Below are 18,729 nucleotides of genomic sequence, written 5' to 3' on the forward strand. Positions count from 1 at the left end.
AGTGAACTTCTTTTCGTGGTTTCCAGATTTGAAGGAAGGGTTCTTGATACTGAATATTTGTCTTTCTTATTAGTTTTGCTTGGGGGCTTACTATGGTATAATTTTACTGACCACAGGAAATTTATCTTTTTAGTGATGAATCATTTTAGGTGGTCTGTTGGCCCTGACTGAGTAATCAATGGAATCTAAGGTTTTATAATTTGATTCGTGTGTGCAGAGACAATAGCTGTAAAATAAAATAATAGTTTTAATAAGTTCACTAAGAAAGTAGCAAATGTATTATTTTTTGCCCTGGGCCTGGGTCTTTTTCTGATGGATTTTCACTTGTTTGGTGCTTAGTTCATTGCTTCTCACAAAGACAACTTTATAACAGTGCTGTTTAAAAACTTTTCAATGTGAAAGTTTATACGATGTGAGGGGACTTTAAAAAAAAAAAAATTTCCATAGTTTATTGGGGAGCTGGTGGTACTTGGTTACATGAGTAAGTTCTTTAGTGGTGATTTGTGGGATTTTGGTGAGGGGACATATTTCACTTCCTTATTAGGCAAAAAGTTACTTTGGAGTAATTAGAAAGATAGAATGCTCTATTTTAAATAGGTGAGATTTTCTTAGCTTTAAAAGAACATCCAGGTTAGTGGTTCTCAGGATTATCTGGAGAACTTAAAAGTATAGATTTCCACATTCTTCAATTGTGCTTTTCAAAAGGTTAATGTAATTCAGATAATCATACGTGTTCTTGAATTATTGATTTGGGCCCAGGGAACAAGTGGTTTAGTACTGATTTTCTGTCCCCAAGTTAGGTCAAGAAACATTTTATTCTATCTCTTTTCAAGGCAATTATATACTATTCTATTATAAAGTAGGCTTTTAGTATCCTTATGATTTTTTTAAAAACAAGAAAATTATATGAATCTAATATCCTGTGTGGGACCATGCAGCTTGAAGTTTTCTTATTGATCCTAGTAGCTCACGAGAATAAACCAGGAATAAGGAACAAATTGAGGTGGCAAATGACTCCAAAGGAACAAAACTTACTCCTCCTTCATTTCTTCCCCATATACTAAATGAAGATACTACTCATTATCCACTGAGTTACTGGAACGAAGAGCCTCTCAGTCATCTTTAACTATTATTTCCCTCACCTCCCATATCTAGTCTACCAATGCATTTTGCTCTATGCACCTTCAAAATATATTCTGAGTCTGACTCCTCTTCATACCCATTGCTACTGCTCTAGTCTAAGCCACCATCATCTTTACCCTCTTTGACCTGAATTATTATGAGCCTATCTTCTTTGGCTTTTTAAAAATAGACTTCATTTTTTAGAACAGTTTTCTATTTACAGAAAAATTGAGATAATTCAAAGAGTTCGCATATATTCTCTCACACTGTTTCTCCTATTGACATCTTATATTAGTGTGGTATATTTGTTATAATTATAAATGAATATTGGTACATAATTATTAATTAAAGCCCATTTTTTTCAGACTTTCTTAGTTTTTACCTAATGTCCTTTTTCTGTTCCAGGATTCTATCCAGGATACCACACATTTAGTCCTTCTGTCTCCTTAGTCTTCTCTTGGCTGTGACAGTTTCTCAGACTTTTCTTATTTTTGATGACCTTGGCAGGTTTGAGGAGTCATGATCAGGTATTTGCAGGATGCTCCTCTGCCGGAATTTGTCTGGTATTTTTCTCATAACTCGACTGGGGTTATGGGGTTTTTGGAGGAAGATCACAGAGGTTAAGTACCATTTTCATCACTTCATATTAAAGGTATATGCGAACAACATGTCATCACTTTTGATATTGACCTTGACCACGTGGCTGAGGTAGTGTTTGTTAGGTTTCTCCACTGTAAACATACTTTTTTCTCCTCCTTTTCCTACTGTATTCTTAGGAAGAAAGTCACTACACATAGCTTATACTTAAAAAAGAGTAGGGATTTATGTTCCCCATCCTTGAGGGCAGAGTATCTCTACATAAATTATTTGGAATTCTTCTGCAAGCGAGAGTTGTCTATTTTTTCTCTTTTACTTTCATTTATTATTATTTTTGTTTTTTAGAGGCAGGATATTACTCTGTCACTCAGACTAGAGTGCAATGGCGTGATCATAGCTCACTGCAACCTCAAACTCATGGACTGTAGTGATCCTCCCACCTTAACCCCCTGAGTACCTGGAACTACAAGTGTGCACCACCATGCCCATGTAGAGAAGGGGGGTCTCATTGTGTTGCCCAGGCTGGTCTTGAACTCCTGGGCTCAAGTCTTTTCTTTATTTAATCAATAATTATTTATATCAGTATAGACTCATGGATATTAATTTTATACTTTTGAGTTATAATCAATACTACTTTATTTATTTTTGTTGCTCATATTGTTCCAGGTTTGGCCATTGAGAGCTCTTTCAGTTGGCTCTTGTGTCCCTTTGATATATTCCCATCAATGTGGGGTATATTTTTTTTATTGTGTTTTTGAGTGCTTCTTACTTTTTGGCACTTCTTGATGATCCAGGCTTATCTTGTATATTTCCTGCCGTAGTCCTAGAATCAGCCATTTCTTCAAGGAGTCCTGGTTTTCTTTATTAGAGAGTAGTGTTGGAAACCAAAATCTGGATGGTAGGTGGCCTCTCTGCTTTGGCTTTTGTCCCACTGTAGTTCATTCTTCACATAGCAGGGTGAAGATTTAAGTACATTTAAATTATATTGCAACTTGTGATGGGTTATCCTTATATCTTTCAAAATCGCAACTCCTTACAATGGCATTTAAAGTTGTGGTCTATCCTTACCTACTTCTATAACTTTATCTCTTACCATTCTCTCTCTCATTCTCCCTTCCTGGATGCATTGGCCTCCCATCACCCTGCCTTTTTCTTTCTTCTTCCCCCTCCCCTCTTCCTAATTTTAACCCCCAAATTATTAACTAATGATTTTTAATGTAGTATTGTCTAAATAGTATTACCTTCCTTACTAAAAAGAATAATGTAATGATTAATTTTATGACTTATAGCTATCATTATATGTAATAAATTGAGTTATATAACAATGTTGCATTTAGGCCCTAATGAGCTACATAGGACTCTCTTTGCCTTCTAAATAACTCTACAGAGTTCTGTAAAGTGAAAAGGATGCTCCTCCTTTATCATCTCATCCACATTTATGTCCTCAGAGGCTATCGAAGTGTCCAAAGTGCTAGTCAACTCGGTATTGCTCTTGTCTGAGATTTTTACAGCTCTAAACTTTTAGAATCTGTCAGTAATTGTGTCTAGAACTAACCCGCTAGCCATAACTTCTATTGTTCTATTCCTGATTACAACCTAAGGCAGAAATGAAAATTTCTGGGGAATATAAGAGAATAAATATTATGTATGAAACTGGTAAATTTTACTAACTCCTAATCTGCTTCATCCCCCAGAGAACACATGGCAAGTGTGTACACACCACCAATCTTGAAAGACAAGACCAAGAAACAAACACACAAACAAATAAATGCATTGGAAATTGTCACAAAGTGATATGAACAGACAAAGATCCCATTGATTAAAATCTTCTGGCATGCTACTGGTGGTCTCCAGTAATTTGCAGAAGCAGCTGCCCAATGGCCAAAATGCAGGTTAAGCACTTTGGCAGAATATGTTTGAAAATAGTGATGAAGAGTAGGGAAGTAAAACACATTTTGTAAAACGAGTTAAAGTATGGAAGAACTGTATATGTTTTGTTTGATTTGGCTAACTTCTAGGTTTTTGGCTTTTATTGGAGGTTTGGGGTTGCTAAGTGGCTCACTGTAGAAGAAGTGAAATGTATGAGTTTGCTAGGACTGCCATAACAAAGTATCACAGACTGGGAGACTTGACAAAATTTTATTGTCTCACAGTTCTGGAGGGGAGAAGTCCAAGATCAAGATGTCACCAGGTCTGATGTCTTCTGAGGTCTCTCTCGTTGGCTTGTAGATGGTTATCTTCTCCCTGTGTCTTCCCTGGCCTTGCCTCCTTGTGTGTCTGTCTTAATTTCCTCTTTTCATAAGGTCACCAGTCACATTGGATTAGGGTCCCCCTGGATGACATTTTAACTTGATTAACTCTTTTAAAATGTTTTTTCCAAATACAGTCACATTCTGAGATATTAGGGGTTAAAATATCAACCCCCAACATATGAATTTTGGGGGAACATAATTCATCCAGCAACATGAAGGTGTACTCTGTTCTCTTTAATGTTATTTTCTTAGCATTTTGAATTTATTCTCAATAGATAAAGGGCCTTGACTTTAAAAAGCCTCATTCTCTGTGGAGATATAAATATACACAAGAAACAATTACATTATTTTAGAGGAAACATAAATCACATAGACAGGAATTCAGAGAAGGTGAATATCAACAAGGCCTAGGGAAGAATTGTAGAAGCTGGGAGCCAAAAATGGCCTTACAAATTATTTATTTTGTCAGCATTCTCTATCTGCAGGCTTGAGTTCTACAGATGCACCTTTTTATCCCTTCACGCTTACTTTTTCCTCTGTTCGCTTCTCTCTGTTTTCCCCTTTCTTCATTCTTGGGAGTGCAGGGGGAAAAAAATAGGTAATTTACCTTTTTAATGGGATAGCTTGTGTCGGGCAACATTGACTCACTTCAGTAACCTCATTTCACTAATGAGAAGAATGGAGTTCACAAGTTAAATGATTTGTCCAGGTTTCTGACCTAGAATCCAGGTCTTCTGATTCTCGCTGCACTATGCTCTCAAGTGCATTGTGCCACTGTTTTAGTGGGAGAATGTTTTATTTGTGTTTTAAGAACAAATAAGATTGCCTTTCCATATTGCATAATCAGGTCATTTATATTATTTTCCATTAGCCTTCCCTCTTAAACATTTCCAATTTCTTCAGCTATTTTTATAACTATTCTCTTATTGTTTTTCTACATCATTTTGGCATCCATATTGAAGTTTCACCTCACATAAGATCTTAACCAAAGTAATAATTCTTTCTTTTATAATGTAGTGCTTTAAAAAAAAACAACAACAACTTAGCTTTACTGGTATTTGTACCACGAGTATGATATTACTAGTTGTGCTTGTGGCCATAGGTAAACTTCACTTAGTATCATTGTTTCGATGAAAGCTACCTTTTACTCAACTTCTAATATGTGTCAGGACCACCTGGGTACTTTATGTTATCATCTCATTTAATCCACACAAACGTTCTTAAAGGTGAATGTGTTACCTGTTTTATAGATGGTAAGACTTAAAATTGTCATTGACTTCTCTAAAGTTGCATAGGGTGGAAAGTGGGAGAGCTGGGACTTGACTTGTTCTGTTTGTCTCTGTTGGCTCTTTTCCCACAACTGTTACGTGAATATGGACAAGAAATAGACCTGTTTGCTTACCGTGTGTACCTCCGATGCCTACATGGAGCCTGCTTCCTTAAAAGTCAATTTGTGGAAAAAATGAATGTGGCCCACAGTTTCTAAGTGTATTTTTATATACCTTTTGCTCTTTTAGTTTCTTTGAGTCATTTTTATGTCTCAATTTGTTCTCCCAGATATTAATATTTTGTAATGAATTTAGACTTCTTCTTGGAACATGATTTATTCCTTCTTGATATTGGCAAATCTTAAGACTTTTTCATGATTTAATTTAGTGATATATCTTAACCAAGCAACCATAAATCTCATTTTCACATGAAAGTTAAAAGATGTATAATACTATATTTTGTTAAACCACATGATTTGTCATAATAGTTGTAATTGTATCGTGTTTTCAAAGTGGCTTGACTGAATTCTTGCTGCTCTTTTACTCATGATTATCCTGATTTCTAAATTTCTGGGTTTTAAAATTCTATTTTTTTCAGTTTTTTAAAAAAATTAACCATACAATGAATGGGCACCTTTTATTTAAATCATTATTATGGAAATGTAACATAGATGCCTAAATTTTAAACACAGTAAGGAGGTAACTCATAACCTACAGCTGCTGTAACAATGTCAGTTAATATGTTGGGTTAAAAGGATAGAAATACCCAAGTAAAAGTGGACTGGCAATGCCAGACCCTACTATCTAACTCAGTGAGGACTCTAGAGAAAGGCAGGTTTGGAATAGAAATGATATCAGAGTTGTGAGCTGGGATTTCTGTGATTATCTTGGTGTTCCTCTCAGGGCTGCAAGATTGCTATATCAGTTCTAAGTGGCATATCCTTATGTGGTATTTTCAAAGGCAGGAAAGAGGGAAAGAATAGAAAAAGGGCCTTCTCCCTAAATCATCTTTCTCCTTTTCATGCAGAAAAAAACCTTTCTGAGAAACATCACCAGCAGACTTTACCTTTCCTCTCACTGCTCAGGACTGGACTAAGTGCTTCTCCTTGTACCAGTCACTGACAACAAATAGGGTTGCCATGATTGGCTTAGTCCAATCATGATTCATCCCTGGGGAGTGCACATTTTTTAGCACTCTTCAAAATGGGAATACTGTTATTAAGACAGGTTGTTAGGTAGGCAATTAATAGTGTCGCCACTATTAGTGAACTCCTTTAATATGATTAAATAATTATTATGCACAAATGTACAATTACAACTCTGATGAGTGCAAAGGAATGACTGGTGCTATGAAATGAAAGGGATTTAATCGAGCCTGCCCACTCTTCTTCAAATAATTGATAATTAGACTAAGATGTGGAGAGTTTCAGAAGTTAGGTAGGCAAAGGGGTTAAGGTATAGTAGAGTAGGGGAGGGAGGAGGAAGCATTCCACGCAGAGGAAGCATACTGTGTTTATGTAAATTAAAAGGGCATATAAATATTCACTGCTGTTCTCACCAGTCGTTGGTCGGTGAAGGCCTTTGAATAACTTCTGGGGGTAGAAGACATTGGTAGACCTTGTAGGTCTACAAGTAGGACGCTGAAATACTGGAATTTTTGAAAAATTTCCTTGTGTTGAGGGGACAACAGGACAGATTATTTGACTTGGATTGTTTTACAAAATCCTTGCTGTGAAGTTGCCATATATAATGTGCTTATAGGCAAAAATCAGGCTGTCACCCATGCTCCTTCCCGCTAACAGTTGCCTGCAGCTAGAATCTTTGCTTGATATCAGTTAAAAACATTAAGAACAACACCCTCACTTCTCTGATACCTTCTGTGATGCTAATTTCTGTACTTGATACTTATATGATTCCCATTTTAAAATTTTTGATACAGTTGAACATTAAATGAAAAGCAATGTTCTCTGAGATTTTGTGGATTTCCCAAGAGAGACAATAAAATAAAATAAAATATCTTTTTGCTTCAATACACATAGAACTTTTGTGGACACTGGGCTATTCTCTGTAAGGATAAAATGGTAGTTTTATAAATTTGTCCAGGAGTATACAGCTCTGACCAATGACTAAAAGTGACCTCTTTTGAAAATTTGCAACTCTATTATCAAAAGAGTGCATATATTACATAATTTAATTATTTAAGTAGTATACACGATACTTGAATTCTCCTAGTGTCTACCCTTTCTGGCTTACAATTCTTGAAACGTTCATTTTCAGGTTTAAAAATTTGGAAGTTGTTATTTAAATCTTTTAAAATGTGGCAATATTGCTATGGTAGATAGGATACAGACTCAACTGTTCTGACAAGACTCCAAAATAATGGTGGCTTAAAAAAAAAAAAACAGCTTGGGGCCAGGTGTGGTGGCTCACACCTGTAATCCCAGCACTTTGGGAGGCTGAGGCAGGCGGATCACTTGAGGTCAGGAGTTCAAGACCAACCTGGCCAACATGATGAAACCCCATCTCTACTAAAAACAGAAAAATTAGCTGGGTGTGGTGGCACATGTCTGTAATCCCAGCTACTTGGGAGACTGAGGCAGGAGAATTGCTTGAACCCGGGAGGTGGAGGTTGCATTGAGCTGATAGCATGCTCCTGGGCAACAGAATGAGATTCTGTCTTAAAAACAAACAAATGAACGAACACACACACACAAAAAACAAAATAACAGTTGGAGATTCATATGGCAGTTCTATAGGTGCCTTCTATCTTATTGCTTTACTATTCTAATATCAGTTTTCCCCTCATGATCTAAGAATGGCTACTTCAGCTCCTGGAATTACATTAACATTCCAGCCAGTGGCAAGGAACAGAAAGACAGGAAGGGTACATTCCTTCTCTATAAGGGAATAACTCAGATGTTATCACCTCGCTTTTGCTTGCATCCTTTTGGCAAGAACTTAGTCATGTGGGTACAACTAGCAACAAGACAGTTGGGAAATAATGTGGAAATATTGTCTGTGTGACCACTTAAAACTCAGAGATTTTCTAAAATTAAAAAGGGGAGGATGAATATTGGAAGGCAGTAACATTCTGTGCTGTAATCACCATCTTTTGGCAGTTGCCAAAAGAAGTGGTTGAATAGTTTTGAACTTAGAAATGAGTATATAATTCGGGGTAAAATGGGTGTCTGTGGAGACACAATTATATTTATGCATATTTTATGCAATTTTGTATCCTATTTTATGCAATTTTGTATCCCTACCATCTAGCATAGTATACTACTAAAAATAAACACGTAAAAATATGTTTGGAATGAATGACCATCCTTCTTTTCTTTTCTTGTACAATCTGTATTAGATATGTATTCTTTTTTTACACTTGCCATATATTCGTCCTTATCCATATTTCACTTCCTTTCTCAAAGGGGATTTAAAAGTCGAGATGATCATCATTCATAGGATGATAAAGGAGTACTTTGTATCTCTCTGTGTTTAAGTCTGTATGTAAAATCTAATAGGAATCTGAATTAACTTAGAACAACAAAGGACCAATTTTCCCTATCCCCATACTGACAATTTTAACTTCTATTATCATGTTTTAATTATAAAAAAGAGTAGCTGTATTCTTTTGAATGTTCAGTACTGTGTCTGAGAATTCTGAAGATTTTTTTAAATTGATACCCAAGGCCACTAATTGGTTTGTGAAGATGTTTTCTCTGCACTTTACGTGTATATTTTATGTATTGACCAGCTATGCCTAGAGGAGATAAGACAATCTGAGGAATAAAAGTGTTCGGACATGATTTTTTTTTGTATCTCAAAATTAGGTATTTTATAGACATTTTAATCATTTATCTTGTTTTTGGCCTTCTATTAATATACAGATTCATTTGTTCTTGTGTTAATTTATACTACACATTTTAAATAACTCTTAAGTGTCAGGTGCTGCATTCAGTGTTGGGAGCATGAAGATGCATGAGACCCAGTGTGCACCTCACTCAGCTTAGTGTCAGTGCCACACCATGTGGGGAGTGCTGTGCCAGGCCCCCACTGTGGGGTAACTGAGGGGGAAGCAAGGAGCCTGTGAGGCGATGGGGGCAGGCGGGATGCCAACATGATTCACGTGAGCCTTGATTATTAAGAAATAATATGGCAGTAGTTTCATCTGATGGGAGTGATGCATACAAAGTGTGAGTTAGAGATGGATCAGAGAGCTGGATCGTGGAGGACTCTTTATACGCCATGCAGAGGAGTGGGGACTTAATGTCCCCAGGTCAGTGGCTTTCAAACCTTTTTGTCCACAACCCATAGTAATGCCTGTGTTTTTACACGATGACTTATTACTAGGCCCTAACATTTGCAAGGCCTGGGCAAAAGGACAAATGGTAGCATAGATACATACAGTATAGCTAAATATTTAAAACTCAAGGCAAAAAAATGTTAGAAAAGGATACACCAACCTACCTTGACACATATATCTTATAATGAAAAATGATACCAAATAACTGAGAGTAGTGCAAATTTAAAATTAATTTTGTCTTCCACCAAAAGACTATGAATTTACCCTAGGAAATGCCAGGGCAGTGGTAACTGGGCCAAGCTGGAGGAGAGGAGGGAAGGCTCACTCAGCTTTCTCTTCCAGTGGCCATGGAATCTGTAGATAAATACCTCCTTTCTCTTGCTCTTTTCGTGGGGAGGGGCTCTTTCATTTCTGCCAGAGGCTCTGGGCCCCCACCCGTTGCTCCTTCTATACCCAAAGGCATTGAGTTCCAAAGTGATCTAGTTCATGCCAATCCAGTCCAAGGGCAACCTCTGGCCCCCAGGTGCTCTCAGCCACTCACCCTCACAGGAGGGTTTGCATTAAGAGTTCTTTGAGCAGGAATGTGAAGGGGTAGTGAGACAGCTAGCACCTGCTTTCTATGGCACACCTTTTTTCCATTCTTTTAGGGCCAAGGGGTCCCTCCAGCCCTCAGGTTCAAGCTCTTTCATTCAGCTGACAACTTTTGGCCACTTCTTGGACTGGAGGTACACACATGCTAGTAGTACTACCTGACCTGAAGAAGGGGCCCATGTAGGTCAGAGAAGCAGCTTACAGCCATTTGGGTAGAGAATGATGGTGACCCTGGTAATCAGAGCCTCAGGTGGAAAAGAGAACTCCTTGGCTGGTGGAAAAGAGCACAGGCAGAGGAAGGCCAGAGAAAAGCTTCTTGCTCACTATTGGTGGATCTGAAGGGAAGGAGGACACTGGTTATGAGGTTATTCAGCCAAGGAAAGGCCTAAAGATGGTGAAAGTGAAGATAGAGAGGAGGGGAAGGATGTAGAATCCACAGGTCTTGATGGCTAATTAGATATTGGGGGTGCAGAAGAAATCTAGAATAATGCCATCATTTCTGATGTGTGCCATTTAAGGCCACAGTGTGACATTCAGGTAGTATTTTGTTTATTATTTGGATATATGGGTCAAGATATGGTCAAGTAAATGTCTTCATTTGGACAGTTTATTAAGATGGGAATTTCTAGGCTCCACCTACTAAATCAGAATCACCAGGAGAAGTCCTGGGAGCCTGCAGGTGAGCAAACTCCTGTGGTGATTTTGAGACACATGTGTACCCTAGAGAGTGGGAACAGTGTTTCAGGTGGCCTGAGGGCTGAACTCTGGTGCTCACTAATACTTAAGGGACAGGAGGAGGAAGGGAAGTGACAGACACACTGGAAAGAAGTGGGCAGTATGTCTGATGAAAGAGAGAGGTTTAGTAAAGGAAGGATGGTGACACGGCTTGTGCATTTAACATTGGGAAGCTTCCGATAAACCTTAGCAAAGGCAGATCACACTGGTTCAAGGATTGAATATGTTGGGAGATTAGGAAAGGGAGATAGATGATATAGGATATAGTCTATACATCTTTTTTACATTACAATTTGATTGTAAAGCCAGACAAAAGAGGGATAACAAAGCAAGGCACAGATTTGAAGGAGTCCTTTAAAAACAATTCTGGAGCACTTACATGATGAAGGGAAGAGGAACCTGTGGAGAACCAGATATTGCAAATAAGGCAGAGAAAAGGAGTAATTGATACAGCATGGTTTCAAGGGAGATGTGAGATGCATTTTAGGAGCCAGAAGGAGGGAAGCTTAAGCAGAAGGAAGAACACCTCTGGCTTCTATACAGTTAAGAAGGAGAAAGGGCATGCATAGATGCAAAATATTATCTTAACAGACATTTGAACACAAACTCTAGTCCCAATTTAGGTGTTGTGGCTACAGAGGTTATATAAGGCATGGCTGTAGTTGAGTGGGGGAGATAGACAAGGAAACCAGCAAGATAACATGTGGCAAGTGTTGTTAGAGTTGTGCTAAGAGATGGTGGAAACACAGAGGAGGCATGAGACAAGGCTTTGCAGAATTGGAGAGAGGGCAAAATATGAAAATGGGTTTGTACCTGAAATAGAAGGCAGGGACATGGAAGAGAAGGGTTGAGATGAGGACTATGGTAGGGCCAGGACTTAGGGAAAATGTGCATCAGGATTACGGCGGTGCTGATTGATAACCATGGATGCAATTTTACATGTACATGTATATGTGTGTATTACATATTACACACGTATGTGTATATATTTTATATATATATACACACACACACAATCATACAATTATGAGTATCAGCTGAAACTTTGTTTGGGAGGACTTCAGAAAATCATTGTTTGTGACCAAGGAAACTTCTTGCTTATCCTTCCCTTTTCCCCTTTGATAACTTTTCTTGAGGCTAATTTAGGTACAGAAAGCCACCGCTTCCAAAAATGCTTGGTACCCTGGCATAATTTCAAAGAGATCTCCTTTCCCACTTAGTTAACTACATTTCTCCAGGAAAAAAAAAAATCTTCTCTGTCAATGTAACATCCTTTAACAGGACTCCTGCTGGTCGGTTCTTATATCTTGCTGTGGCAGCTGTGAACATATATACTATTGATTGTTGATGTGTGATATAAATCCGACGGCAGCATGCCCACTAATTGGTTTGAGAGCTAGATATAGACAATGCTGTTTTATAGTAGCTTGTGTAGATAGGCCTAGTCATAGGGTTAATTCTGCTTGACAGCACATCAGCAGCATCTTGAGAGTAATTACCTAACAGAAGTTTTCCCACAGCCAAACTGAGAGCTTCAAAGGCTTCTGAATTTACAACCAGTATTAACCAATATCTGAAACATAATGTTCCCACAAGAGCTCAGAATTTTTTCTTCTTATTATTAAATGTATGGGGTTACTAGGTTCATTTGCTGTGTCCAAAGAATTTAGTGAAAAGTTACTTGGTGTTGAATAATTTCTCAAACCTTGAATAATAAAGAGAATAATTATGAATTTGGTTTTGTATTGCTTTATTAACTTACTGAAACAAGTTAATCTGTAAAGGTCAGGTGCCTTTTAAAAAAACATATTTTATCCTGTTTCACCCAAAAACAAATTTAAAACGTTAGTATCTTTTCCATATTGTGCTATCTGTATTGATATTTGCATATTTAGAGGGCCTAGGGTAATGCATGCATTTAAAATGGTTACAATACATATATATATTTATATTTTAGAAATATACACTGAAAAATGTAACTATGACCTCCCCTCCCAACCACAGCTCCCTTCCCCATGAAATAACTGTTCTTTTACAACAGTTTTTATATTGTAAAAACTTTCTTTCTCTTTGCAGGTCAGAAACCAAATTTGACTCCGGTTCAGGTATGTTTACATTAATAATGCTATTTTGAATATATTTTATTTACATTATTCTCTGGGGAGTAATTAATCAGATCAAGAAACATTTTGATTTTAAACAGACTGGGCAGTCTTTTTTCAAAACGTGAGTCCCACCTCAAAGCAGGGCTATTGACTGCTTCAAATCATAATTTGAGGTGTTCACTTTGGAGTCTTCATAGCTCTACAATAAGCATTACATGCCCTATATCTGCAGAGTTTCATTTTAAAAGCAGAGGTGGGGGTTATACATGCTAATTGCTCAAAGTAGATTATTATTTTCTCAGTGGACAAAGCATCCTGAGTAATTTGAAAATTCTCTTTAAGTTGTCACCAAATGTGGGAGATAGATGCATTTAATTCAGCAAACTATAGAGAGTTCAAGCTAATAGAAATAGAAATTTGTCTATGGCTTACTAGCTTATTTTCTCTAAAAAAAATTTCATTGCTAGATGGGTGATAGAAAATGAAGGTCACCTTAAGCCATTATTTTGAATCTATTATGACAAAATTTACATTCTCACAAGCAGTGGCATATCAGCCTCATTAGACATTTTCTTTTCATTAAGCATGAATGTAGCTATATAATTCTCAGGTTTGACTATGTCATTATGTCACTTGCTGAGATTTATGTGCTTCACTGTTTCTGATGGCATTTACAATTAAAGCACAAAAATTGCCTCATGTCTCCTAGAAAGGAATTATGTGTGCCCTTTGGTAGACTAACAAAAAAATAAACATTAATTTTTGAATTCCAGGAGAAAATAATTTACAGAAAAATATATAACTTGTTGAATTTAAAAGTAACATTTTTACTCTGGTTTGAGTTTCACTATATTGTAACTTGAAAAATGTTTTTACTTATTATGTTCACAAAGGAACAAGTGCTATATATTCTTTTTGATAGTAGTGTTAAGGGGATAACACACTTTTTCTTCTTTGTAAGCTTTGTCTTTTATTGTATAGTTTTGTGAATTTGGTGAGACTCATTAACTACAAAGTCTGTACATTTGAGTTAACAAATTTACCCAGTTTGAGAACTCCAGAAATCTTTGTATCCTGTGTCTTCTGCAGCCTCTGAATCAGATGTGTGAATGACAGTAGAAGATAAACATTTTTGGTTGAAAACATTGACTATATAGAGACTAAAGGTGGGATGGCGTTGTATCAACTGTTTGACTCCTTGATTCACAAATGGCTCAAAATGAGACAAAAAATCTTTTTCATTTTTTAACAGTTAAAATCTTTATAATTAAAAATAAATGAATGAAGTAGATGGAAAGTGCATTTTTACATAAAAATTACATGTCTTTTTTTCCCTGCCAGTCACCAAATATTTATTAAGAACCCACTTGATTATGATCTGATGTAATTCCCTGAATATCAAGTCAGACACTGGTTTTAGGGTACAGGGTCTGGAATATAGCTTTTAAAAATGAATAAGTCCACTAGGTTCATTTCTAAGGTAGAACCTGGAAGTAGTGTACAAAACTGAAATATTAGGCAGCTATTGTCAAAGTCAGACAATTTATGTTAAGTTTTCAAATCCAAATTAAAGTGTGTTGCTAAATTCCTGTAGTGAAAGTAAGTATTTATCATGAAAATAGTTATAACATCTGTACAGGCACACATCTTTCACTCTTGTGACCAAAGATTTTGTGCATGACTTATTTTTTTTTCAAGTTCTTATTTAAAAAAAATATCTGTCATGGACAACATCTGCATGTCTTTGAAAACTACAAAGTTCTGTACTCTGAAAAGTCTTATAGGGGAATACTGATTAAAAGTTTATTTATTCTTTTAATTTTAAACTTAAATATGTTGTGGAAAGAATTCAGATGTTTTCAAATTAAGAAACGGAATTTTTTTTTATAAGCTCCTTTTAGCTTATGACTGAAAGAATCATGACAAAGGAAGTTAGAAATATATTCTTTGGCATCCTATAACATAAATTCTAAAATTTTGGTTAGAAATAAGGTAGCACAGGGCCGGGCACAGTGGCTCACGCCTGTAATCCCCAGCACTTTGGGAGGCAGAGGCAGGTGGATCGCAAGGTCAGGAGATTGAGACCATCCTGGCTAACACAGTGAAACCCCGTCTCTACCAAAAATACAAAAATAATTAGCTGGATGTGGTGGCACATGCCTGTAGTCCCAACTACTCAGGAGGCTGAGGCAGGAGAATCACTTGAGTCCAGGAGGCGGAGCTTGCGGTGAGCCGAGATCTTGCCACTGCACTCCAGCCTGGGCGACAAGAGCGAGACTCCATCTTAAAAAAAAAAAAAAAATGAAATAAGGTAGCATATTGGAACAATTAAATGTGTGACTTTCATGGGTTCAGATTCTCTATTGTTCATCAAATACAGAAAGTAAACTATGTCTGTCTAATGTTGTATACAGCTGTGACAAAGTAAGATTTTTAAATGAAGGAATATGCCAATCTTACTAAGAAAAAAAAACCTATAAAAAATAAATACCATGGTCAGTGACTAGCCATAATGGAAAGGATTTCAAAGTTAAATTATATGTGTGTGTGTGTATACACATACACCCACATACCTCCCCCGCCCCCACACACAAAGTATATCAAGAGTACCCAACTTATGCAGAGCTTACTGCACAACATTTTTAGTTTATGTAAATAAGTTTTATGCTGTGGAGTGAGATTCAGGAGAAAGGAAGGAAAGTTTTCATTGTCAGCACATGGTAAAAAGTTTCATTTGTTGATTGTATACCAAATGATTATTTTCCTAGAAATTGATTTAAATTTTTTCTGATCAGAATCACATCTTTGTTTTTTTTTTTTACAAATGCAAATCCTCAAACAACTTCTTGTGCTTTTTAAGTTCACAATTTTTTATAATGAAAACATTTCAACCATGTATAAAAGTAGAAAGTATAGTGTGATTAGCACCTATATAGTCATCATCTAAATGTTACTTTTGTTAATTCTTTGCCGAATTTGTTTTAACTTTTTTTTTTTTGGCTTGAAATATTTTAAAGCAAAATATATACATTTCATGTGATTTTTACAATCTGGAAATTATAGATGGTCTTGATTTATTAAAAGGAGTCAAAGTTTTGAGGTTTTCATCTATTTTAGAAATTTGAGTCACATACACATGATTGTGTAAAGGATTGTGGCATTTTCATGTCCATATCCAGTTGAAGACTCTTTGAAAGTCCTATTTATGGTGAATTGTATAGTTAAGAAAACCTTCAACCAGAAGGCAGAGGCCCTGACTTAATTCTGACCTGAGAACTCCAGAAATTTTCTATTCTCAAAATTAATTGAGTTAAAATGTCAGCTGCCATTTAGCTGTGGTCTCTATGTACTGAGTAATATACTGATTAGAAACCTTTTCTGTTGATTTATAATTCAATCACCTAAAGTTTTTGGCTTTGCCAATTGAGAACAGTCAGCTTACTTCTTTTTAAAAGGAGTTTTAAGGTTTCCATTTTATACCTTTTCCTAGTTGATGTACTAATGTTGGCTTGCCTAGGATTATGTGGAGTTGGTGATTTTACTAATAGAGTAAAACAGACTTCCTTTTATGTTCAGAAGTAGCAAGAAGCTATACTCTTCTCCCCACCTCCCAAGAAGGGAAGTTAGTTGATGCTGGAGGAAGCAGAGCATTGAGTTTAATGTAGTGATTAAACATGAAAGCCATATATCAAATCTCAGGAGAAACAAGCTTTTGAAAGAGGCAGAGAACTGTGGAGCATATTGCATGATAGGCTATATAAACAGAGCCCTGGAGGTCACTGTGTGGATGCAAACCAATTAAATAAAAGAACTTACTGGCTTTGCTTTCTGTCATCTGGATAGGGAGGATCACAAGTTAACATGCACAGGATTGAAGTGTAAACTTTGTTTAAATAAGCTAGGCACCTTTGGAAATTTCATTAACTCTTTCAATCCACTGCTAACGTATACTTTCAAAAACCAAAGTCTCTGGGAAGTTTTTAAAAAATCCAGAATATATGTTCTCTTGGCCCTCTGTACATACCCATTGGCAAAGGGTAATGAACTAGTAATGAGTAGGATAGAAGAAAAAGTGAAGGATGAGGGTGAAAAGACCAAGAGTTGGCTCTGTCGCCAAATTTCAAGAACGTGCTTGTCTTTCAAAATCAACCCATTTGGAAAAGCACAGCTCTTGCAGAATAACTGAAAAAAGATGTTTTTCTCTTCTGAGTTCTGGGTATAAGGATATAGGTGGAATTTACTAGTCACTAATATAACATCAGGATATTGTTATTTCTGTTCCAATAAAGTAGAATAGCTTTCTGACCAAGAAGAATCTAACTTATTTATAAGTTAACCTTATCTTATTAACTTATTTATAAGTTAATAACTGGATGTTAAGGACAGCTTGTACTGTAATTCTGTGTTCCTAACCTTATCAGGCAATGTTTGGGTGAGAAAATGAAGTACCAAGTTAAATGGTATAGATTCATGGTTCATAAACATTCAAAACAAAGATTTTTTTTTTTTTCCTATGGAGTCATGTTGGCTGAGAAAGTGAATAAGCTTATGTTTAGTGCTTGTTGATTCTGGGCTGCTTGGAATAGCTATACGAAGGAAATGGGCTCATAGAACACAGCAACTCAAAGGTATAAGATTTCATGAAAGCAAATTATGGAGGATTAAGAAACCTAATGAGCATGGTTTAGTGTGCAGAGTTGAGGAGGGAGCTCACTATTAAATAAAGCCGAGAGTGTAGAAGGTTAGGAGAGCCTAAAAGACATGATTATAAAAGGCACAACAGAATATAATTATGCTGAAGGAGGGGGTGGGGGTGGAATCAAAGGAACAAAAAGCAGCTAGTGTCGCTTTTAGGATCTGTAGTTAAAAAGGAATCTACACCAGGGTAAGGAAATCAAAGAACATAATCACTTAAAACTTGAGGCAAAAACGTAAGTGCGGGGAAAAATAGAGTGGGGCTGTTAAGGTAGTCACTAAGTTGAAGGGAAATGAGGAATTTAAAAGTAGTGGAAATAGAGTTTTGAAAGCTTATTAACAAATGAGAGAATTTGCCTAACATAGTAAACCTTCCTCAAGAGCTATTAATAAGGAAGATATTTTCAGTTCTTGTAAGCATGAGAATATGTTGACAATACTTTTTAGCCATACAGTTCAATTTCTTCATTTTAAATTTCTTATTTTAAACTCATAACATTGATGAACAAGGAAATAAAATATAAATATTTACATAAGAATATTGAAATCTGCATTTAGGCATCATTTATCAGCGGAAATAAGAAAAATATTGACTATTCATCTATTCATTCATTCAATATATATTTATTGGGCATACCATATGCCAGATGTTGAGGTTATAGCTGTGAACAGGATGGATACAAGTCCTTCTGTCATGGAATCTTACACTGGTTGGTTGGTCCATGGTCCATTATACAAATTCACATGAACTTACCTGCACACTTAACTGAGGAGGCCTAACAAGACTAAAACTTAAATCTAAATGGCGAGTCAGAGACCTCTTGATATTCAAACATAAGCCAATTTATTTTAGATTTAGACAAATTCACCTTTCGTTACTTTATTCAAGCGATATCATTCTGTTTTCTACAGACTTAAGAGAACAGCCTAATAATGCTAATGGGTAGGGTGTAATTTTTCTAGAGTTTTAAATAAGGAGCGACATTTTCCATTTGATCATCATTTTTTAAAAAATCAACTTAGAAGAGAACACACTGACAAATATTTGTGAATATGGTTCTATT

At 36.3% G+C, this 18,729-nt stretch overlaps 1 protein-coding gene across 3 annotated transcripts in view; it reads left to right on the forward strand.

The window, feature by feature from the left end:
• The window catches only part of MSRB3 (methionine sulfoxide reductase B3), a 195,551-nt gene that overhangs the window by 70,477 nt on the left and 106,345 nt on the right, over window positions 1-18,729 (forward strand). For all 3 annotated transcript variants that reach the window (XM_005571455.5, XM_005571453.5, XM_015431158.4), the window contains one exon: window positions 12,942-12,970. In XM_005571455.5, the coding sequence (XP_005571512.3) occupies window positions 12,942-12,970 (29 nt within the window). The remainder of the gene's footprint in view (window positions 1-12,941; window positions 12,971-18,729) is intronic.

This window comes from Macaca fascicularis, chromosome 11, assembly GCF_037993035.2.
Source record: "Macaca fascicularis isolate 582-1 chromosome 11, T2T-MFA8v1.1".
Classification (NCBI taxonomy): Eukaryota; Metazoa; Chordata; class Mammalia; order Primates; family Cercopithecidae; genus Macaca; species Macaca fascicularis.